Source organism: Polyodon spathula, chromosome 1 (assembly GCF_017654505.1).
Source record: "Polyodon spathula isolate WHYD16114869_AA chromosome 1, ASM1765450v1, whole genome shotgun sequence".
In the NCBI taxonomy this organism is placed as follows: domain Eukaryota; kingdom Metazoa; phylum Chordata; class Actinopteri; order Acipenseriformes; family Polyodontidae; genus Polyodon; species Polyodon spathula.
Genome location: NC_054534.1, coordinates 66623066 through 66648742, shown reverse-complemented (window position 1 = coordinate 66648742; position 25677 = coordinate 66623066). Strand labels below are relative to the sequence as shown.

At 38.3% G+C, this 25677-nt stretch overlaps 2 protein-coding genes across 4 annotated transcripts in view; one reads left to right on the top strand and one right to left on the bottom strand.

The window, feature by feature from the left end:
• Positions 1-714: 714 nt before the first annotated feature.
• pou4f2 (POU class 4 homeobox 2) lies at positions 715-2158 on the bottom strand. Its single transcript, XM_041225498.1, has 2 exons — positions 1952-2158; positions 715-1644 (listed from the first exon to the last, which is right to left on the bottom strand). Exons 1-2 carry the CDS (start codon positions 2156-2158, stop codon positions 715-717), a joined length of 1137 nt encoding a protein of 378 aa, XP_041081432.1.
• Positions 2159-16396: 14238 nt separating this feature from the next.
• The window catches only part of LOC121321266 (sodium/bile acid cotransporter 7-A), a 105406-nt gene continuing 96125 nt past the window's right edge, over positions 16397-25677 (top strand). For all 3 annotated transcript variants that reach the window (XM_041260170.1, XM_041260176.1, XM_041260181.1), the window contains exons 1-4: positions 16397-16632; positions 18050-18132; positions 21074-21210; positions 24614-24689. In XM_041260170.1, the coding sequence (XP_041116104.1) occupies positions 16533-16632; positions 18050-18132; positions 21074-21210; positions 24614-24689 (396 nt within the window). In that variant the 5' untranslated portion in view covers positions 16397-16532. The remainder of the gene's footprint in view (positions 16633-18049; positions 18133-21073; positions 21211-24613; positions 24690-25677) is intronic.

Sequence of the window (25677 nt, the reverse complement as noted above, 5' to 3'; positions counted from 1 at the left end):
AAATATTTGGTTATTTGCAAACGTTTCTTTTAACGCTGCTTTATTATTATGTCATCACTCTTAAAAATTAGAGAGGCAGAATTAATCAGATTGAGCACAAAATTAAGTATATAGACGTCTACATTAATAATTTAAAGGGAGTTGTTTGGCAGTAATCTAATAATAGCTTTCAATGAGAGCAACAGAGGTTGTCTGATTCCTCTCATCGCCTCATTACAAACACACCAGCTTGTATCACAATAAAAATGGAAATGAATATATATACATGCGAGTAAAACTTACAATATGCGTAAGCCTAATGGCTGCATTGATTTAAACATATGTGGTTATGATTGATTTCTGATCTATTATTTTTAACAACTATAACAAATATCTTCAAAGTGTGCTTAAACGTAACCATATTTGTTTTCATTGAGAAAAAAAAAAACGGTGAGGTATAGTTAGGGGAAAAAAAACCATATAATCTTACTTGCTCAGTCAAACGATCCTTTTAAAATGATTCCACATCCTTTCAGGAAAAAATACATGTCAGTTTGTTTCTATTTTTTGAGTGCAATTTTGAGTCACTTTGGATATGACGAATAATTCTGTTTCAGAGTTCAAGTCCTTGATGATTGAAAAGTGAATACAAAATATTATACAAATCGAGTCTCTCTTAACAGTGTAGAGTTATTGAACCTTTCACTATTTTTTTTTTAATTGTCAAAGATCAAGCTAGATGCATGCAGAGTATTTCATCCTTTTCTGTTTCTGCCTCTGGTTACAAAACCAGACCCGGACCACATTCTTTTTCAGATCTAGCTTTTCTGCAATGGCTGCAATTTTTTCAGAGGAAGGACGGGGTTGAATGGCGAAGTAAGCCTCCAAAGACCTCTTCTCTGGGGCAGCTATGGAGGTGCGCTTCCTCTTCTTCTCTGCCCCATTGAAGAGCTCGGGCTTGTTCATTTTATCCCTGTGTGATTTCTCTGCCTCCTCCAGCCAGGCTTGCAAAATCGGTTTCAGAGCAATCATGTTGTTGTGAGAGAGTGTGAGGGACTCGAATCGGCAGATGGTGCTTTGGCTCAGGGATCCCACACCTGGAATCTTCAGGTTGGCCAAGGCTGACCCTACATCCGCCTGGGTCACCCCGAGTTTGATTCTTCTCTGCTTGAACCTCTCTGCAAAGGCTTCCAAGTCCCTGGGATCGGCTTCAACTTCGCTCATGCAGCCCATGTGAGAAGGCAGCCCGTGGGCATGGGCCATGTTGATAGCTGCCTGGTGCATGGGGTTCATGCCTGCCATATGGCCAGGGTGGGCTGGCGTCGAGACAACAGATCCATCCGGCCCTGCCATGGCCCCGAGAGCCAGCCCTGGGGTGATGTGATCGAGAAGGTCCCCTTCCAGGGCTTGGTGGGGCTGGTGGTGGTGGTGAAGATGGTGGTGGTGGTGGTGATGAGACGGGTGGGAAATAGGTACTGAGGAGGAAGAAGAAGCAGAGGTGGTACAAGGGATAGTGTTCATGGTGTGATAGGTAGCGTCCGGCTTATAAGGACTATGATGAACAGGGTGATGGTGGCTCTTGGTCTGATGAGAGACTATATCCACAGCCGCCAAAGCTTCAGCGCGGGCCAGCAAACTCTCATCCAAACCGCCAAATATATTGCTCTGCAATTGCAAATAGAATGCACACATGTCAGCAGGGAATTCTCTCTCCACTCTTCGGATTAAAACATTTCCAGAATGTAAAAAAAAAAAAAAAGAATTCTAAAAAGAACACACAAAACAAGACACATGCAACATCCCAGGTCATAAAAATTAATACGAAAGGCAAGCCCGACTGAATACATAAGTTGGGAGAAAAAAAAAGATTGGAGGTGTTGGGTGATTTGCTGTGCAGACATGAAAAAAACATCAAGCAAAAAAGTGGGCTGTCAAAATGTGCCTTTAAGGGATGATTATGCAGAATACATACCGGTGGGGTTGGGAGACAGGCTCGGCGCATCGCCTCCGAGCTGCTGCTGCTGATAGTAGTGCAGTGTCTAGAAGAAGAAGATGAGGAAGGTGCACTTGAAGTCAAAGCAGACGACGAAGAAGAATGCAAACTGGAATACTTGGGTTCGGGCAAGCTGGTGTGAGGCATGCTGAATGCTTGCTTGCTGTTCAGAGACATCATCATCATACTTGCAGGCGACAGAGTTGAGGCGAGAGCCTCTAACAAGTTCAGTCTCCGCCTCTTCAATGAGAACAACTCTCAAGCTCACTTGCTTTTTAAAGTCTCGAGACGCTGTTTAATAACTAACGGGTAAATAAATAAATAAACAAATAAATGTCTAGTCTCCGTTTAGTATAGGTATTATTGTCCCTCTGATCGGGGGTCTCTCACGTCAGGTGTTACTTGCCCTGTTTGATATCTCACAGTGTTGTCGCAAGTAGCGTTGACTATTCAAGTGAAGAGTGCTCGCGCCGTAGGCTACTTACTTCTCTTGCTATAGCTGAGGCACGCGCCGCTTAAAACAGACACCCGCCTCCTGTCATTTTGCTTTTTAGATTTTTAAGTCTCTCACTACACTTCTGCCTTGCTTTTGTCGCTACTGATGCTTGTTCCTGCTTCGGTTGGAGTATCAGTCACGTTTGCCGCTGTCACTTTACAAAATTATTGTTGTTTTTTTTTTGTTATTCTTTGTCTTTTTCTGTCAGGTCTTCAAAACACGAGCTGGTGATGATGTAGCACACTTTGGCCCCTCTTAGGTTAGTAGCCAATACAAGTGCCAATTAAATTAGGAGATGAGAGGTGACAGTCTCTGCACTGCTCGACTATTGAATGCTGCGGGGACTCGGTCTCCTCTTCACTGAGGCAAGAGCTGTGCTCTCTCTCTCTCTCTCTCTCTCTCTCTCTCTCTCTCTCTCTCTCTCTCTCTCTCTCTCTCTCTCTCTCTCTCTCTCTCTCTCTCTCTCTCTCTCTCTCTCTCTCTCTCTCTCTCTCTCTCTCTCTCTCTCTCTCTCTCTCTCTCTCTCTCTCTCTTAGCTACACCTGAAAAACCTTTCACTGGATGTATTATTCTTCAATAGCCACAGCACCGCTTGGGGTGCTGAGCGCATGGGCACTGTTTGGAAAGCCATCCAATTCACACGGCCATAGTTTAAACCGTGCTTCGCATCAACTTCAAGTTTACTGATCACAATGTATCAATAACTGCCAATAGCCTACCAACAACCAGAGGACGACAAAAAAAAAAGAAAGCAAACATGTTGATTATTAGGTTGTTATTTTAATGTTTAGACTACAAGCCGACTTCGGTAGCCTATCAGGCTGAATCTATGGGATATGAGAATTCAGTTAATGTCCAAATTATCCCTTCAGCATGACAGGCTATATAGAAAGAAAATATATATATTAATATTGTGTGTGTGTGTGTGTGTGTGTGTGTGTGTGTGTGTGTGTGTGTGTGTGTGTGTGTGTGTGTGTGTGTGTGTACACATTGCACAATAAAATATATCCTGACAGAATTCTTAATTCTGAGTTTTCAATCTCATTTGGGGCATGTCTAGTTATTATTCAAACTAGAAAAATGTTTCAGATAATGGCAAATATAGACTAGTGAGAGAGAAGGTGCTGTAGTTCCAATGGAAAAAACTCAGAACGTCATCTTCGCTGTATCTCCGTGTAATTAAATAAATGAAAGTTAAACGCGTGACAGTCATTTAATTATGGCGCGCATTGCGCGTTGGAAGAAGTAGAACAAAATCTCTAAGCAAATTATGGCAGGGCGAGGAAGGAATTATTAGACTGAAATTTAATTTAGGCCTTCGAAACATTGCTTTTCAATATGTAATCTTCTACGCCTTATCTGATTTGTAACCCTAATTCACCTTGACAAATGTATTAGTTCATAATAGTGAACAAAAAACACAGCTCTTTGGGTTAATGTATGCCTATTGGGTGTAGCATACATTGCACGTCGTTGGTGAAAGGACTTTGTATGGGGAATCTTTTATTAATGACAGAAAGTGATTTTTGGATTTAAGTGATCTTTAGGATTTGATTGCAAACCCAATACAATTCAACTCTTGTCGCATCAGGCTATTATCATATAGTCTTCCTAATTAGGGTACTTCATCAGTGATATAATTAAAAACCTTTAATCATATTTTAATTAACAAGGGTTGTCTAATTTGTTTAATCTGTTAGAAAGCTTTGTCTGGGCTAATTGATATAAATCCGCTTGCATTTGGATGACAGGTACCGTTTTGGTATTCAAATGTTACCGCTATAGTAAAAAAAAAAAAAAAATAATCTTTTTGTTTTTTAAATGTAATTTTTTTTTTTTTTACTACTTTATCAGTAAAAAACTATATATTTGGTTTTTTATCTTAATTTTACCTGACCTATTATTTATGCATTTGATAAATATATGAATAGATTTGCCCGCTATATTTAGCAAAACGCAAATTAATATTTACAGAATTCTTCAGCTGCCTAAACCCAATATATCTTGCATATGTGTTGTATATTATTATTATTATTATTATTATTAATAATAATAATAATAATAATAATAATAATAATAATAATAATAATAAATAATAATAATAATAATAATAATAATAATAATAATTCAGAACAGCTTTTCTGTAAAATGGGTAGACTAAGCGCTTAGCTTGTAAAAAAAAAAGTCAAAATCGTACAGCATACAGTGATAGTGACTTTACAGTTTCTAGTTATTTAATTACCCATAGCCATTATTCATAGAAGCACTTTAAATTATTAATCAATGTGTGTACAGCTCGATTTTACACCGTAAAACGAAATACTGAAGAATGAAACCTGATCTCATAATGTTTACTTTAATTGTTTTACTTGTTTGATAATGATAAACATTAGTGTATAGTGTACTAATATTAATGTAGGCCTATTGTGTATAGCATATACCTTGCATGTGCGTGTGTGTGTGTGTGTGTGTGTGTGTGTGTGCGTGCGTTCAAAATCTGTTGCATAAGATGTGTCTGTTTCTAATCATGTGGTCTACAGTGTAGTGAAATATAAGGAGTAGCATAGGCTAATGGTTTTAGTTTTGCCATCTGAGCTTTTTCATCCAAAAAGGTACAGTAGTATACAACTTAAACTGGATAAAGACAATAAACTGATAGGGTTCTCCCTATTGTTTTTAATTTTATTTATTTATTTAAATTTTGAGTAGGCTATTTGGGTAAGTAGGCTAGAGTCAATATTTATAAGTAAGTATTTCCATGCAATTATAGATAGTAAAGGTGTCGTTGTAATTTTTTAATGACTGGGATATGTTAAAGTACAAAATAACAAAAAGACAATGTTCTGCAGTATTTTAAGAATCAGTACTGCTCCATGTGAGCATGTGCACTGCCCCTTTTCAGCCGCGAACAGTTGCACAGCAGAATGAATTCAACTGTTTCGGGGAAAGTAAATGGTTAAGATAAATGAGTTGCAGAAATTACTGAAATAAAGGAGTATGAGGGATCAGCAGCAATGCTGTAGCTGAATCATCGCTCTTTGCCGCATTGTCACTGCTTCCTGCTAGGTTTAGAAGGACAGTTTGGATGTGCCAAAGCAGACAAAGCTGAACTGTCGAACATTTTAAAGCAAGTTTTACACACCGGACCATAGACGTCAAAGGAAAACCTCAGCGCATATATTGCACGTTTTGATTTATGATTAAACTTTAACGAAATCATTTATATTTCACCAATCTAAATCGGCCTATGAAATTTTTATTCACACTGACGTACACTTTAAGTAACCATTTCTTTTCTCAATGAAGTAACCTACTGTACCTACTGACAGGCTCCTTTGAAGTGTATTTTGAATCAAACTTCCCAATAGAAAATCTTAGTGAATATGGTGTTAGTTCTTCAGATGGCTAAAGTGCAATGGTTTGTTTACATTTATTACCAATAACAAAAACTAAACATGTATCGATTACTCACGCTGTTAATGAACCGCGTGATATCAAACGACTTCATATTAATAAATCATATTCATATTTATAAGTTCAACATACTGTTTAATGAAATATTTGTCAGTTGTCCCAATTTATAAGAATGTATCCTCTTTTCCGATTTCTATGAAGTTCATTTCCCGTTATTACTTAAAAAATATAAGTAGGCCTACTAACGGAATGTTCCTTCAAATAGCCAAATAATCCTTATGCCCACCTTGCATGACGTCGTGTATTTTTTTTTTAATTGTATCACCTAAATGTGTTTTTTGCATCTTACGGAAAATTCATGTAAATACATATGTTCCACACATCTTAAATACAAGTTTTATCTCAGTTTAAACTGAATGAAAATGAGGCATCGTTCCTGACCAAGACGAGGCAAGGTTATTGCTTACTCAACACAAGCACTGGTGTGGGTTTGTTTTGTAGTACGCGTTAAAACAGTGTACACCGTGTAAAATGGGTTGATTGCTAACTGCGCTTAGCTTGTAAAAAAAAAAAAGTCTAAATCGTACAGCATACAGTGATACATTGACTTTATATGTTCTAGTTATTTAATAAACGATATCCACTAGTTCATCGAAGCTCTCTAAATTATTAATTAATGTGTATACAATGATTTTAGTTCAGAAAACAAGTAAATGACCATCTGAAAAATGCGATGTACTAAGTCCATTACAGTTCTTTTGTTTTTTATATATATATATATATATATATATATATATATATATATATATATATATATATATATATATATATATATTATATACAATTCAGCATATACATGCGACTTGCGACTTTAACTGATGAGCAACACATTGGGTGAAGGACTAGAAAATGCTCGCCACGAAAGTGGTCTAATCTCTCACGCTGCGGGGCACCACCGTAAACATGAAGAAAATGCCGATTTTCCCCACGGTTGGCATGAGGTTTTTTCTTTCCATTGTTACGGTACATACGGTTCAAGGCAGCAAAACAGGCGAATCACTTAATTTAGGACAGTACGACATGGAATAGAATCTCCTCCCACTTACAATGCGATCACAATATCCCGACATCGCCGGAGGGGGCAGCGGGGATTAACTTTGACATGCATAATGTGGGTCTTATTCTCAAAGAGCGAATTTAAAAGCAAATCGCATGTATAAGATTATCATATCAGTAATGTGTTTATTGTTTCAATCAAATAGAAAGATTGTTGACAGAACTTCTTCGCTGATTTATTTACACTCGTGACAAATGAAGTCAGTGCATGAAACTGTAGCGAAGGGCTAACATGAAGAAAGTGAAGCAGGTTTGCAGTTCAAAACAGCCTCTTTTATTAGCAGGTACAGGGGGTTCAGCAACACAGCAACCACACAGGAACATCAGCAGGAGCGATAAACACACACTGCCAGCATGCAGGCTAGTCTCCTTTATACCCAACCACCCCTACAACATTACACCAGTGTAGTTACTTTCACACCAGTCAGTGCTCGCTGCCTGTCCCATTCCCCTGAATCCTGTGAATCAGCACTGGTGCAAAATTGCACCTAATATCCAGCACAGTCTGACTACAAGCAGACTCCCACGCCAGAGTTCCAGCAGCTGGCAAAGTGCCAAGCAGGGAAGAAGGTTGCAGGATGTGCTGCACCGCAGCCTGTGCATCTGCCAGCTCATTACACTGCCCCCACCCAAGGGCCGAATATTGCGTTGGCCCAGCCAGTCCAGGGTACAGTATAGTAATTGATTAGGTGGGCAGCAGTCACCCTGGCTCCTTCCCAGTAGCCTGTTGGTGGTCAACTGCTGCTGGTGATGCTGGAGCCCAGGTGTCCATCATTGTGACCGCTGGATGGGTTGCTGTGATGCTCCCCGGCTCGGCTTCCCGTAGCCAGGCTTTGTGGACTGTCAGTCCATCTTACAGCACCCTCTGCTCTGTCTCACTTGCACTGCCCGAGTTTTGCCGTTCTTCCGCTGGCTTTCTTACTCACAGCCGCTCCAGCTCTGCTCTGCCTCGAGCTCAGTGAACCGCTCCCATAGCCAGTCCCAGAAGGCGCCCTCTCTCGGATCAAGTGAACTCCAGTTAGGCAGTGTTGGTGTGTCGGCTCCGGGCTGCTGGAGTGTGTCCCCGGCATGGCCTTCACTAGTCCTCCATGGCTACGGGGCTTTCCTGCCACTGGTTTTGGGGTCCTAAAGTGGGTCCCCAGCATGGCCTCTACTCATCCCCTAAAGCTGCTTGCACCTCAGTCATTACCACCAGTAGCTGCTCTAGCTCAGGCAGGCTAGAGACAGTGCTATCCACTCTGTTCTCTTCCACTGCTGCAAGATGTGGCTTCCTCTTGTTTGTCATTCACCTTTCAGGGTCTTCGCTCCATCCCACTGCTCACACCAATGTAGCAAGGAGGTAAAATGAGGACAATGAAAAAGGTTTGCAGTTCAAAACAGTGACTCTATTATTAACAGGTAAATCAACACACAACTAGAGTTCCAGGTGCTGACAAAGCTTCAAGCAGCAGAAAGGGTTGCACGATCCGCAGAGTGGCAGCGAGCGCACCCACTGGCACGTTACAATATTTGAGGCTTGGTATAATCAATGCAGATTTTTTGTTAACTGTGGTATTCTAATGCTTAAATAAAGTTAAAAAATCTAAACTTAATGAAAAGTTTCTGAACAAACTTACTTCCTGTCCATATTAGAGGAATATGGTCCAAAAACTTGTAAACCGACAGCTACACATGCTGTCAAGTTCAACAAATAATACTGATCTTTTTTTTTTTAATAGAAAATTATGAAAATGCGAATGGCCCTGTTTCCTGTTTTACTACACAGTTACTTTTTGATTTACGCAGTATGGAAATGACAATTTCCAGCTCTGAAAATTAGGCATTAAACTACTCATTTTGAAAGATAGGAAACGTATCAATTTAGGTATAACATGAAAAAAACATTATGGGTTACAATACCATGTACAAACTTCAGTTTGTTTTTCCTTTTCTAACGTAAAAAGCTTACCAGTGATAATTTAATACACACAGAGAAACAAACTGTGTTCCTTGAGGAATCCTGAATACCACATTATTTGTAATAATTCTTCTGAGATACTGATATTTACAAGTTGCTGTTTACACTGAAAACAGTACAGGTTGATTTAGGTGGCTTGTTTGTTTTTTAGCTATGACAGAGTTAAGGTAGGAACTGAGAGGTTTACGTGTTTTGATAAAAAGATGTGAATGGCTTTCCCACAGGAGCCATGTGTGCTACAAATACCAATTATAAAGACCACCAGAGACAAGTTTTGTTGTGATCCATTCCTTTGGTATGCCACAGACAAGGTAGCTGTGGTAGCTTGAAATACAAACAAACAAATGCAACAGTGACTGCCAATCGTGTGCTTAATGTCTGCTCTGCCCTGCTACCAGTCCTATTTTCTTGTCCACCAACAGCAAGCATAATTATGTTGTGCTTAAAATCAGAATTAAACTTTAAGGCAATTAGCTTTATACAGTAAGGACATTTCGCCATTGTATTTACCAATAATTTGTCTGTTTGGACCAGTTAGATGACCTTCCAGTTCAGTATTGTGCAGGAACAAAATATTCTGGTTGCCTGGTTGCCACGATTAAACACTGTATACATCCATTATACAAGTATACTTAGATACTTCTAGACACTGAAATACCACTGTATGATGATTCAGTTAATGAAGAGACCATCAGAAAAATACTTGCTGTCTTTCTTTCTGTTGCAGCCATGCTCCTATCACTGCGTTAGTGCGGTTCCAGACTTCAAAAGACCCAGGGTGGTTTCAGTTTGCTGTATTATAGTTTTCAGGATTTTATTACATTTGATATTGCGTAAGCAAAACTGCAAACTGGAAAGGTGTAACTTTCTTGCAGAGTCTCAGAAGGCACATGCTATATTTTTAGATTTAACAGGCCCATCTGATATTATGAACTTGGCTACCTCATTTCTTATTCTGAAGCTAGAATGTACTAACGTGTGCTTTATAATAAGATCATGTATTTGTTGTGTATTTTTTATTTTTTTGCTTTGTTGCTGTTGTGTGTAAGGTGGTCAGAGACAATAAAAAAGATGTTAAACAAAAATAATATGTAGCAGCTCATAGAGGTTTTTAAAGCATGAAACAAATGTTTACTTGGAGTTTCTATTGAACGGTAAGGGGTATTGTTGCTATATGTTAGAGAATTTGGGGAATTTGTGGAAATGAATGTTTTCTTTATGTTTGTCAACAACAGCAAGTTCCCATATATATCTTCACTGACAATTCTTTACACAAACAGTGCCAGTGCCAGACCGTGCCATCTCACTACACAAGTGATTGTGTGCAGTGGTCGATAAATGTTGTCAACCAGACGATATTTCAGGAAAGGTCAAGAAAGAAATTTTTGGAGGGGAGGGCTTTGGAACAGTAAACAACATTTGCTGCACCAAAACCCCAGCAATTGCTCAAAAGATCATACTAGGTTATCCATATATTTGAAAAATATAATACAAAGTGATAAAGTGGCAACAAATGTATTGAAGTAAAAAAAAAAGTTAATATGACAGAATTCCCGATTACATGAACATTCATAGGCAATTTCTCCTACTCCAGATGGATGCTCTTCTTGGTGTTAGTTGACCCTATCCTTTAGAAAACATGCCACACACTGTCAGACATGTTAACTCAAAACCCATTTGCGCTTGGAGTGAGACTAACTAATTTTAAGAACATTTTTAGTTTCGAATTAAGGAGTCTCACTCTTAAAAGAAAGGAAATCACTATTTTTGTTTTTAAAATCTCACTCATGTGGATGCTTTGAGTGACCATGGATCAGAGTAACTGTAGAGTAGTCATTGGTATCCATTGAGTGCTGACTAACCATTTTAGTGCCAGTTACATACTTTATTACTGCAATTTATTACTGGATCTTTTTAAAGTGGCTTATGTACAAAAAACACTGAAAATCCTCAGATTACAGAAGGGAAAGAGGTCCCCAAGTGGCTCACCTGGTAGAAATACAGCAGCCATGTGGTGCATAAGTGAGTCAAAAAGCATAGGTTTGCATCCTGGCTGAGCAAAGTAAGCCGGTCTTGGCTGGGGACTCCGAAGGGAGCGTTGAATTTTCTCGTCGCACTACAGCGAACCCTGCTGGCCAGGTGTCCAGTGAGCTAAAAAGCAGACACCTGCCGGGCTGCCCTTTGTCCTCCACAGGTTGGTAGCTCACTGACATCCGCTCTCAAATTCCTGGGTGAAAAAGGAAGCTGGCTTGGTCGTGAGATCTGAGGACTCACACCTTTGGGTGTCCTGAGCAATGTGGTCCAGTGGTTAAAGTCTATGGGCTTGTAACCAAAAGGTCACTGGTTCAAATCCCACCTCTGCCACTGGCTCACTGTGTGACCCTGGGTAAGTCACTTAACCTCCTTCTGCTCCGTCCTGCTGAGATGTTAAATCAATGTCCTATTGTAAGTGACTCTGCATATACTATATCACAACCTACCTCTATAAAGTGCTTTGTGATGGTGGTCCACTATGAAAGGCGCTATAGAAAGATATTATTATGTGGGAAATTGCTGCAGTGAGGGGATTGGACATTCCAAATTGGGAGAAAATCAGGGGAAAAAGAATGGAAAGGGTCCAGTTGTAATTATACAGGTAACCCAAGTCTTTATTCACAACTGTGAGTGTACACATAGCTTTTCACATCTATGCATAGTTTATGAAAGAGCCACATACTGTAGGGAGAAAGTGTATGCAGTACTAATACTACATTCATAAAGAGAGGTGAAAAAAAGAGTCTAGCAACTGATTAGAACAGGAGAAAGTGAGGTGAGATATGAGGTCAACAAAACAAATAACAAACAGATTTCAAGGTGATGGACTATTGCTGATGTCCTTTAGGGAGGCATTAGGCTTTGCGAGCCTGAATGGTATGCAGAAGCTGCAGGGCAGTAGATGATAAGGTCAATATTTATAATGATGTCACATACCTCAAGGTGCTCAGAATCAATATAGAAAGGCCTGATGCAGCTGTCAGCAAGTCAAATATAGGGCTGGTAAGAAATCAACATTGTCTTCAAATTGACTCCGGCTTTGATAAAATATCTCTTTTTGGCAATATTCATCTTGCAGTAAGTTAAAGCTGGCTCAAGATTTTTGTGTTCTTATGTATTATGTTTCTAGAGGAAGTTCAGTTCAACTTTTCAGGTAAAAAACTTTAAATTATAAATGCGTAGATGAACAAATAAATTGCCAATTTTTATATTTTGACATATTATATTTCTTGTATCTAACATAATATTAATTTGTCTTTGAAACAGTTTCATTAAAACATGTTGTATGCCTGTGTCCTTCTTTCACTTTGTAATATAAAAGATACATTAAAATATTTTCAATTTTTAATAACAAAAAGTTATATTCTGCATAGAATTTATTTGGATGATTTGCTATAGTGTTTGAATGGTTGAAATTCCTGACGATGAGAAACTCATTTGGGGAGAGTAATTCCTGTGTTCCATATAGATTTTCCTGTTCTAATTTAGCATTATTTGGTAGAAATTGTGTGTCTATTAATAACTGCTCAGGAAGATCATAATCATCTCTTTCATGATTAGGGGCTTTCATAAATTAACTGCTCAAAGTCAAAATTTCACTGTCAACCTGTATGAATATGAACAGGATGAGTTTAAATTAAATGTGGCTGACTTTGATCGATAAAGGTGGAGGATATGACTGTTCTAGAAGTATAAAATGGCATTTTGATGCTTTTCAGGGGGTTTTTTTCCCGTTTATTTAACCATCAATTTTCTCCCAATTTTTGAATGTCCAACGATGTTCCCTTGTCACTGCTCTCCCCACAAGGAGAACTGAAGCTCAATGGGTATCATCAAATTATATTCTGATATTATCAATAACATAAGCTAAATAATGTTACTGCCAAGTTTCATGGCAAAAAGTTAAGTGGTTCTTCAGATATTTGCTAGCATAGAGGACTATTGTTTTAATGCATTATAAGATTTCCTTTTGGAAACTTATATGTGAGCTAGTCTTCACTGACATAAAAATGTAGAGGGGTGGGGGGGGCAATAAGTCACAGATTTATATTGATGAACTTGGCCACTTTAATATCACGTCTTTATAGAGCTGACCCCTTTTATAGAGATCACATCTTTATATCTTTAACCCCCTGAGGTTTGCCACATTGTGAAATGTAGAGCATTACCAGTGTGGCCTAGGTCAAAATTGTCATTATAGATATGCCTTGGTGGTATGATGATGTGTTGTTGTTTGACTGCATACAAAACTTTATATGTCATTGTGACAGGGAACAATACTATCCCTGCCAAATACATGTGCAGACTGTGACTGGGACTTAATTGATTAATTAACAATCAATTGAGCCCAGCAGCAGGTGTCTATAAGGAGCACTTGTGGAAGATGAGCCAAGGGTAAGGAGCAGATCAGATCAGAGCAGATCAGATCAGATCAGAGCAGAGCAGAGCAGAGCAGAGCAGAGCAGAGCAGAGCAGAGCAGAGCAGAGCAGAGCAGAGCAGATCAGATCAGAGCAGACCAGAGCAGATCAGAACAGATCAGAGCAGAGCTGATCAAATCAGAGCAAGACTACAATGGTTCTGTTATTTCATGGTCTGAAAGGTAAACACCTCCAGAACAACCAGACGGTTACCTGCCAGCCCAGCCTCTACAGCTGTGCCTGCTTACACACATAACGCTTGTTTATTGCCTTGCTCTACCTGGAATATCAGGTATAAAGTTGTACCATAGTTAAAGACGCAAAACCATGTATCATGTATTATTTTTGTTTTCTGTAAATAAATATGCACAAGAGTGCTTAAACTGCCATTCTTGCGCCTGTATAACCCTTAAAAGCTGCACCACAACGATGTGGGATAGCGCCCCCTAGCATGCATGCTAGCATTCAACTGGTTCCTGGAACACAGCGGGGAGCCAGAAGCAGTCCCTCTGGTCATCCAGACCCTTGCGAGAAGGGACGGACCTTGCTGGTTCTCCTGGGCACAGAAGTGTGCAGCAGACTCGCTAGAGAAGGATTTCCATATGGTCCTACAGTACTTGGATGAGGACCTAACGAGAGAACAGCTGATGCAAGACTAGATGAGGAGTTGCTGCTGTTTTCTGAGCCAGAGAACGAGGAGCCATCGGTACGTCCAGAGCCTGTGCACCCAGTGTCTGCACATCCAGAGGGTCCAGAGCCACATCCAGAGCCAGCACTGGAGGGTCTAGATCCTCTGTATCCGGAGGGTCCAGAGCCTCCACGTCCAGAGCCAGCACTGGAGGGTCTTGAGCCTGTCTGTCCAGAGGGTCAAGCATCACAGTTGACAGCTCTATGCCTGCTGGCGTGCCCATGTCTGCCAGTATGCCCATTCCTGTGACCTGTGCTGCTTCAACCGGAGTGCCCTATCCTGCGACCTGAGCCATGCCTGCCAGAGTGCCCCATCCTCCAACCTGTGCTGCCTTGGCCGGAGTATCCCTTTTTGTGACCTATGCTGCTTCTGCCAGGGGTTCCCGTGCCGTGGCCTGTGCTGTCGCTGCCAGGCTACCCCCTGCCATTGCCGCGATGCCGCTGTTGGTGTACTCCAAGCCAAATTGCCCAGCGTTGTTGCCGCCTCTAATACCAAAGCAGGAACTGAAAAGGCCACTTCCACCTCAGCCCCAACCACCACCCCTCTTTACAAAGCCAGTGCCAGTGGGTCACGTCCCTGGGCTCATGCTCACAGACACCCTGCCATTGAGTCTGTACCTCTGGTCACTGGACCTAATTCCCAGGTCACGTCAGCTCCAGGCACAGCTGGTCCAGCTGTTCCCTACTCTACTCCCCTGGTAACCCAGGCATCAGGGCGCTGTCAACAGACGTCGTGTGGGCGTCCCTCATTTCATGCTGCACTCCCCCTGGGAGACCAGGTGTCCTTCCAGTGGTCACATCTCTGCTTGCAGTTGCTGCCACCAGGTCATCGGACCATTGCCCCTGCCATCCCGTTCTACCTGGGATATTGTGTATATACCATATTTAAAGACGAGGTACCATGTATTTTGTGAACTGTTTTATTTGTTTTAATGTAAATATTCACAAGAGTGCTTAAACTGCCATTCTTTTGCTTCTGCCTGCTATTTGTACATCATTTAGAAGCTGCACCACAACACTGCCCTCCCACAATCATTATAAGTAAATATTTGAGACTAAATTCCATTAACTACCTAAACAAGTGGAAGCAGGTAGTGGGTGGGTTAACAAGTTTAAATAATAGGCTCAATCAATTATAGACTGAAGTCACACATCTGTCTTTACAAGTATGCAAAGTTTAATGAAATACACACTGCATGTTTTGCTTCTGTAGCACATTGAACAGGAACACTGTTCTTGTGTGTGATGTTTGAGTGCCTAGATCTGTTCAGAAACATAAGAACTATGGCATTACAACATTTGAAATAGATGTCATAGATTTGCCTCCATCCATCCAACTTATCTGGTATTAAACATAATACCTATCTTTGGAAGTATTTTCTCAATTGTGGGCCATTTTATTTAATGCGGTTTTGCTACCAGGTCTTTTATTAGCTTTACATTAGATATTTGAAATGGATATAGTGGAAGCTTATGTACGTATGACATATATCACATCTTTCCCAGTTGCACATGAAACTTGGTATTAACAACTTAAGTGATTGACAGTAACTGGTTCTGAAGGTATAGGGAGGTGTCTGTCTATCCGGTCATCCATCTGTATGTATGTCACACTTGCATCTTTGCATATATCTGGTTAATTGCTTATCAAATTGTCTTAGAATTTGGCAATTCATATACAATACTATTCTGTACATGCTGTTAATATATGTCAAGGTCTTGAACTCTTTCACCATACTGATAGCCTTAACTGTTTTACAGCTGATGTGGGAAATGTGGATAACTGAATACTTTTTTTCTACATATTTGTCTGCTAATGCAACGTTGATATAGTCTCTCGCGTTCTAAAGGACCAGAGAAAGACAGTAGCTAGTAATGTCTTGTAAATAAATGTCGCTTTTGTTTTGTGGTTGTGTACTTTTAGTTTCGGATTTGAAATAGGTTAACACACGTTTTGCTTAGTTCATTAACATTATTTGAACACTATCAACTTTCAAGAGTTGAAATTCAGATATTGCCCACAAGTACTTTTGCTCTAGCTTTGGGCGTCCTCGTTGTCGGCATTACCGTAATGCACAAATAATGTGAGCATCACGCTGTCAAAGCCATGAACATGGATTGGAAATAGTACATTCACTTTTACATATGAAGAAAGTAGATATCAATTTCACTGATTCAAATAAAAAAAAAGAAACAGTGAATAGAAGTGTATGGGAAAGAGCCACAGATGTTGGCTTAATCCATCCTTCCTTAGATTGTATTTGCGGACGTATTACGTTCTTAAGGGTAATGATGGCGACCTTCTATGTGAGGAAATAACATACATCCAACGCTTTTGGCCGATGTTTTTAGTTCTAGCGACATCATATACTTGACCAGAGTTACACAGCGCACCGCTTTCAGAGGCCGGAACTAGTAATCTTTTATATATTGTCGAAATGGGTCTTTTAGATAGGCTAAGGAAGGAGTGGTTCATTATAGGAATAGTGCTTGTGATCACCTTAGCAAGGCTGGAGCCTTCTGTAGGGGTGAAGGGAGGTGAGTGTAACGAGTCAGTGAATTAACTTTTTGTTTGTTTCCATATAGGAGCTAAAACGTAAAATAATATTTTGTTTCTAAATGCACATCTGGTAATGTTACATTATTTATATGCGTCTCATCCACGGAATTACTAGCAGTGGTAAGTTACCACGATGGCAGTGGTTTCTGACTATTAATTGACTTCTAATAAAAACAGTAAATCAATGTCTTTTTTTTCAGTACATTTTGTATTATGTAGAACTTTTTAACATGACATCGAATCAGAGTGTACAAGTACCTTACTTATTAATGTATTTGCTTTCAATTTCATGTACCAGCATCTTAATTAATTCAGCAGTACAGTTTTTCTCACGTTATTTTTTATTTTATTTTATTTTTTTATTTTGTGTGTGTGTGTACAGATTAATTAATTAGGTTTGCTGACGTGGCAACAATTTTTCAATTTAAAATAAAATATATTCATACACTGAGCATGCACAGGACATACACAAGAGTCCTTGTCGTCTGTGTGTTTTTTGAGTGACACGTTGCATTCGGGTGCGCTTCATGTTGTGCAGGTTATATTATGTCCTGATGCCTAATTCTGGACTTTTGTTTTTCTTTCATAGAGCTATGTGACGCATTAATGTTACTATACGGTACACATCCTGATTGTCTGGTTCTTAATAAAGTAGAGAAGACTAGATTCTGCTATCCACGTTTAACACTTAAGAATGCACCAGTGCACCCCTACTGTACATTGTGTACTCTTACTGCTACATTTAACACAAGACTTAGGTGGAGGGAAAATATTTTTAACACCAGTTATATTGTAGGCATGTACATATTGTAATATTACTGCCACAAATGATTATGACATGTAACATCCTTTTGAGAAAGCAAATGCACTCATTGACATGTGCATTGGACTACATGTAGCTGTGTTTTGTTTTGTTTTTTCTATCGGTTATGTCAGAAATGCATAGAAATATTTGTTAGGTACTTGGTTGGCAGGTGCTTATTTCATATCCAAGACTGCACACATTATTAACATTTTAATCAAAAAAATTGTGGAGAACAGGCTTTGCTGCTGGTTTCCACCTCAGCTATAGAGGAGAGGTCACATAACTCACTGGAATCATTTTAAATGCTTGGATACTATTTAGAGACCAGTGCATTTATGATGGTCATATGTCATTGACATTTGTTATGATGGATGTTTCCATTTTATTTTGTCCAAACCCTGTTTTAAAATGTTTAGTGCCTTTGTGTTTTGTTTATAATAAAACACGGGAATAGTACATTGCTTGTATGACAGTTTCATTCTTGTAACCAAATGTTGTGTGCAGCATTGCAAGTGTTGAATGTACTTTATTAGTAAAAGTTTTGAATTCAACATAGTACCACAAGTGTTGTTCTTCCCTTTCTTTCAAAGGACCCCTGAAGCCTGAGATCTCAATCACATATATTGCTGTATCTGCAATATTTTTTAACAGTGGACTCTCATTAAAAACTGAGGTAAAAATAAAAAAGGTTTTATTATTTTATAAAGGTAAGATGTATTGTTGATCATTACTTGGACTGTGTCTTGTAAATACTGTATTTATTAAGTATGAATATACAATTTTATATGGTTAACACATTTTGAAGTACCAGGTACATGAATTCTTAAAAATGTTCAAAATAATATTTCTTAGTTATATAAACAAATTGAAAGTATGGACTTGACGTCTTTTCATTACACTGATGAAGGAAGTAGCGGAAAGGCTTATCTACTTTCAGCGCTATTTTATTATTACATTGCAACAACTTTTTACATGACATAAAATCATTTTCTAATGTGCACTGGGACTATATAAAAGACATGTGTTTGTCTAATTTTCTACTGAAATCGAAATTCCATTTGTCTGTCTTTTTTCTGACACTCCTCAGTGACTAAACTGTAGAAATCCGATAGGTGGTGTAGATTCCTAGGCAGCTTCTTTTCAGTTAGGCGATGTTGGACAGGCGTTCACCGGCCTAGGTGGTCCGTGTGAATGTCTTTATCTGCTTTAAAGTTGAAAAAGATCTTTCCACTGTAGCTGTTGAATAGGGAATCATCAGAATGAATTCTGCCAACTTGTTGACCTCAGAAAAGTTGACCTCAGACCTCATTTTCCAGGTCAAACGCACTTTTCCCTTGCACCTCATATGAGTTATACACAGCACACAGTTTAGCACGAAACCGACTACTGTCAGACATCAGTAAAACCAACAAAGGGTGCCACAGCATCACTGTCCTTGGTGACTTAACGCAGTACAGTTGAAAACTGAGACTTCTTGGCTATGTCTGATATTTCATGAAGTAGAAACGCAACAAATGGTGCCTCCTCAATTTCTTTGGCAATGTTATGAAGTTGGATATTACTCACTGCTTTGATTAGGTCATTCTGAATCTTGTTCGATGTCCCAGATAAAACAGTAGAGGTGTCCAAAAGCTGCTTCAGTAAAGACTCAAACTCACTGCCTAGCTGTAAGGTTTCGCATCATTTCCACGATTCAGGGAGTCATCCGTTCGTCGTGCCAATGAAATGACAGATCTTGTTCTCCGAGATGACATACAACACAAAGTAGTCTTTGCAAAGTATTGCGTTACAAAATATCACATTGTAAAGTGTCACTTTTCAGATAAGAGCAGTTGTAAAGTACAGTAGCAAAATGTCAAATTCAAATAAGAGCATAAAACGGAGAATACTGTAAATAATTACATGTAAAAGCGGGTTCGACTAAGAACAGTTAACTTATATTAATAATATTTGCTTACATGAGTAAAGTCCAGTATGAGCATGTGATAAGTACAATAAATGGATCAGAATTATTTCAAATAAGAGCAGGTACAGAAAATGTGAGTACAGATACCTATAAGAGTAAAGTCAAGTACAAGATACAGGAAGTAGTTATAATTAAGACCAGTAGTAGAGTGTGGTACGGAACAGAAAAGCAGAACACTTGTTGTTTTTTTTTTAAATCGTTTTTTTTTTCCTGCAGTGATTTTGGGGATAGATCTCAAACCACAGTGCACTAGAGCAGACATATTGAAAAGAGCTTTGAAACAGACTTGAAGTCTAACAAGTTGTCAGGATGCTAACAATGAGAAGAGAAATTACAGGTAAATTATTTAAACGGCAGTAGCAACACGTGGAGAAGTAGAACACTATTTTTCAGAACTCTTACTCTTTAATGTTAAAATTAGCTTCCCTAAAAATATAATAATTTTTCTTCATTGATTTTCTGTTGGCTATACCCACTGATCTGGATTTGTCTGTCAGTGTTACACCGAAAATGACACTGAAACTCTATAACCAATCAATTAAATAACCTGTCAGTTTGTTGTAAAGCTGAGTCCTGCATTTACTGGATACCTGTTCATGTCAAAAACTTATTGTCCATATTTATGCCTTGTTTGTGCATTTGTATAGTTGCATATTTAAGAAGCTAAAGGTTTCCTTTAAGTTTTCAAAGGCTCCTGCAGCAGTGAAGGGTGGATTTGACTTGCAGTTTTAATGCTTGAAATCCCCCTGGCTTCTAAAGATATATCCGCACACAAACATGCACACCCTCAAAGAAAGAAATTGGTAATTCATACTTTTGTTCGAATTTTGATGCTGCAGGCATCTCTGTTCTGAAATCTGTCTCATGCTTGATGGAGGTCTGAAGCTATGTTTGTCACACTTTTCTTGCATTACAGAAGAAGAAAAAGAAACTGAGGTGCATAAGATGGGGCAAATCCTAAAATTGGCTCTTACAAAACAAGCTACATGTAATGGAAAAGATCTCTCAAATGTCCCAAGACAGTTTATTTGCACCTTGTCTCCTTTCAGACCTCCATGAGATATAAAAGGAAATTTAAGTGAGGGAAGACCAACATTTATAAAAGTATCATTCTCAAAGCCTTTCGTTTATGGGGCAGAGAAACTAAATCGCTTTTCCATTTTGTCTTTTTTTTGTCTGACCAGGTAATGACCAGGCAGGTTAGCTGGCCCATACTGGCAAATTAACCCTTGGCCTCCGACTGATAAGGTGTCTCTGCAAAACACCATGCTATGTGTTGGTCTAATAAATAAAAATGATGATGGAATGTTAAGACATCTTTTCTATTAACTTTTTTAATGGCTGTTGTAAGAACAAAGGTATCAGTTTCTAGAAGAGTCCTGGTTTCCTAGGTAGCTGTCTGTTTACTTGCTGCAGTAGGTGTATTGCTTAAGAAGGTTAGGTTGAATGCCCAGAGTTCATCACTGAATGCTACATAATATACATGAATGATACACCTGACCACTACATAATGATGCCTAATGTGCCAGGACCCTAATTCAGACTTGATTTGTAGTGCATCATTAACTTAAGTAATGTATACTTTCACTATTGCTTTTTTCCCAGGTGTCTGCAGGAACCCGAGTAATGTTGCTGCTCTCTTTTGCAGGAGTTAACCAGCGCTTTGATGCATGTGAAGCTTCATCTTTTTGTCCAGATCTTCACACTCGTATTTTTTCCTGCTGCAATATGGCTTTTCCTGCAAATCTTATCATTAACCACCATCAATGAATGGCTGTTAAAAGGGTATGTTTGCAGTTCTATGACTTTTTGAATGTATGTTTGAGTTGCATTAAGGCGTTCAGTGTGATTTTATATTGTTACTTGTGTTTGTTCAGGAACTTGCTTCCTGGATATACAGACTCCAGGCTGTCCTACCTGATGTTATTTATAAGCTGCAAAATAGCCTACAGACAGTATGGCTCTTTAGTTTTTTGGTCTTACCATTGTTTATTCAATGGAGTGTGCTTAAATGGGTTAGATTTAGCCAGGAAAAATAATGTTACTCTGTCTTTACTTATGTCTGTCAAAATTAACTAAAAGACCAAGACTGTGTCTTTTTCCCACAGCTGTCTGTGCACATCTGACAGTGGTAGTAATATGTGTTGTTTTTTTTTTTTTTTTTTTTTTTTTTTTAATTCCATTGCATTTATAGCACCTTGTTCCAACAACCATAGCCTTAATTGTTTAATTGAATTCAGTTGTATAACAAAGGGGCTAGTGAAATGGAGACGCATGTGTGATCTATTGGCTAAGATAAGGGAAAGTACTGGTGTTCAGTACTTTCTGACATGCATGTTTCACAAATCATCACTATGTATTTTTCTGTTTTAGTTATCCATCCAGCTACCAGCAGCCAGTATACAGCATCTAGTGATGCTAATAAATCCAGTGTGTGTGGAACTTTACCATAATAAGATGATGTTATTGTAGCAAAACTGAGAGCCTAATATTGGTTCACAAAAAAAGTAATGAACATTTCAGCTCAAATCATTTGAAAATAATGTAAAGCTGAACAAATTAATTCAAACAAGTCTGAAATTTTTTGAGGGAGATGTTGAACTCAGGGCTTATAACCAGAAGGTCACCGGTTCAAATCCCACCACTGCCACTGACTGACTCACTGTGTGACCCTGAGCAAGTAACTTAACCTCCTTGTTCTCCATCCTGCGGATGAGATGTTAAATCAATGTCTTATTGTAAGTGACTTATTGTTATTATAAAGCAACAACTGTTTTATTACCAGCATCATATTTTATTTAAAAGTAGCACCTGATTTGAACATTTTACTTCCAATTTTAGGCAGTTGGTGCTTGTATGCAATGTGTGTGGAATAGTTTTCATGATAAAGCACATTTTTTTTGTGTGTACAATTTAAATTGAAGTACCTTAGAATAAATATTTGCATGTTTTATTAAAATATTGGTGTTGTGAACTGCATATTACCAACTGGCAGTTGATAATGTACATATAGCATTGTATATATAAAAACAATGTTATTTTTACCTTAAAACATAATTGCTTTAGAATTTTGTACTTATTAAATAACTATTGTTATATGGGTGGTATTTATTATTATTATTATTATTATTATTTATTATTATTATTATTATTATTATTATTATTATTAGATTAAGAAATAAAATTCAAGCAGAAAAGTATATTTACTTTTTTTTTTTTTTCATCATGCCTATGATACGATAGGGTCATTCCATGAACATTTTACATTTGCCACATTGTCCAGGGATGGAAATAAGACTTCCATTGCATAGTAGTTTGATCCATTCCTGGTTTTTCTGTAAGTTTAGTGAGACACACCTGAGCTTGTTACCTATACACTGGGGCTAATCAAGCTTGTAGTCAAATCTGGAATGGGTGAAACTGCTATGCAGTCAGAGTCTTATTTCCATCCCTCACTTCATTGATATTAGACGAATGACAATCACAAGACTTTTATGGTGACTGGTTGAGCTAAATATTTTCATATTTATTGGACTTGATTTATGGTTTTCAGTAAAAAGAATGGTTCACAACATTTTTTTTTTTACCCAGATATACAAAGTTTCTTATTTTTGTATATTATTTTGAAGTTTTGTTGTTTGTTTTTTTTAAACATTCCAGCGATGTTTATCTAACATCTAAAAGCAGAATGTTAAATTAAGCTTGTATTCACATTGGGTTCATTACAAACAGTCTTAGTTCAGTTCCTTTAGTTTAAAACAATGACTCAGTTTGCTTGCTGCTCACACTTGCCTGGATGCAAATGCATTGGTTTGTTTTTTTGGTTCACTTCTGTTTTTATCAGGATTGAATTCATATGGGTTCACATTGCAGCTTGCAAGTGAACTCGGTTAGTTTTTTTTTTATGATTAGTGGACTCAGTGTTTCCACTGTCTGCAGTGCTTTGTGGTATCTCAGCTTAGGTTAAAAATGTTTTTATTATCTTGTAGCTCTACTGAAGCAAGCATTGGAGAAAAGTACAGGAGTTAGAGTGAGAGCATTCTCTTTGTCAAGTTCTGCCTGGATTTTGGTGTCTGTCCAAATTTCACATCTTTCACTGTCCTTATTGCCCTTGAGATTTTTTTACCAAACTTTATACTTTACATTTTTTAAGAATATAACACACATGCAACGTTACCAACCAATCAACTACATAAAATTAACTGAAAAACTTCACTTTCTCCTCATCTAGCTACAAAATTCAACATGTATTGTTTGTTTCTTGTGTGCAAACAAACTGAGTTCCCTGGTTGTTCACATTGGGGTTCAGCAAGTGAACCAAACTTGGTTAATTTGCCAAGTGAACTTCACTTGTTCACACTACACTCCAAATGAACTGAAACACACAGAGTGTGGAACTAACCCCCTAACAAACTCGATGTGAACTCAGGCTAATATTCAGAATAGAAGTCTCTTATTTTTTTTAAAATAAAAATGGTTGTTTAGTCAAATGACTTTAAGTTAATAATATGCCTATGCACTGTGCAGTGCATTTCTGTTAACCCCTTAAGGTACACAAGGAATTGAGCACTTGTTCAAAATGTTTCTTCTTAAAATATTTGAGTGACTCAAATATCACAAGGAAACTGACAACTTGGACGCCATGCCCAACATGTCAGTAAATTTGAAACCTCTTTTCTTGCACCTAATTGCAAAAATAAGAAAGTTAGAGCATTTTATTTTTAGGACATGCATGTCCCTTGTACCTTAGAGTTAACGGTGATATTGCTGTGCTTGTTTTCCTTTTCATTTTATTGAAAACATTTCTTAAGAATGACATGTTGCTAACTTTCCCTTCTATGGGGTTGCTGCTTTCGCAAAGGATGGCATCTGTATAAAGAAATTGATGCCTTACCTATTTATGACCCATTTCAGGGGTCATTTCACTGGTTTGTTCAATTACCATGTGATCGCCCCAACATTGTAAGCTGACATGACCGATCATGCATGCGCCCTGTAAGACGGGATGTCACAGTACAGTATGTAAGTGCCTTAAATAAAACAGTTGAGTGACAGTCTGTATTTAATTGCTGTTGTTACTTTTATTAGCTATGTTGACTGTAAAAGGTTTCAATATGTCATGCAAAATGGATTTAATAAACCATAATGTTGTTATTGATATGTTGTTTATTTAATCATCATCCGTCAGGTTGCAGACTGTTGGCTGTATGCCTCCTCCTGTGTCCTCTGCTGTAATTTTGACCAAAGCTGTTGGTGGAAATGAGGTAAGGATTTCCTATTTATAGAGCCATGCAGCCCTGTGTCTGTGAGGTGATATTGATAATAAGTTGTTTTTTTTTTTTTTCTTGTACACTCCAAAAAGTATGTCAAATGTAAACAATATTTTATTGTTATATTGGCATCAATATATACAGCTCAAAGACATATAAAAAAATAAATAAATTACACACACCTGGAAAACCTCATTAAATTGCCCTAGTCAGTTTATTTCTTTATGATGGACCCAAACATTGGGGGGGGGGGGGGGGGGGGGGGGGACCTATCCCAGCTGTATTGCTTCAGTAAAATATGTACTGAATACCGACTGTACAAGACAGTGTAAGAAAAGTGCTATGGTAGAATGTGTTTGAAACATCCAAAATATACGCTAACACTAATCATTTTAATAAAAAAAAAAAAAAAAAACTGAGCACCATCCGCCCCACCACCCTCCAGCATGTGTTATCCAGAGGCAAACCTTTCATTTCATCATTTGCCATCTTGACAGAAAAGCATTGTGTAGTGTAAGCTGTGCTGAAAGAAACACCTCTGTTGTTGAATAAAGCTTTGTCTTGCGTAAATCTGCTGCAGTCGTGCTGCTGCAATGCCAGCTTACTGTATATGTCGCAAGTAATATCAATTACGTTTACATAAGTGTATTTCTATTACATGGGGGGGGGGGCATAAAGGGGTAAGGCATAAATACAGTATTCTATAACTGGAAAGGAAAAATTTGGCCAACTATGTTTCTTTGATTTAAATGTGTTGTGTTGCACAATTCTGTACATTGAGGATCCGTTTACTGCCCAAAATATCTTTTGAATAGAACAGTGTGATGATTTGCATTACTTGGATATTGTTTTATAAATGTGAATGTTTAGAACATGGAACCGTACCTCGGAGTTCAGCCTACAGTAAGTCTAAGCAGGCAGTGTTACAGACTTGTTTCTGACCCTGGCTTAGATGTTCTGCTCTGTTTGGTCTAGTGAGAGA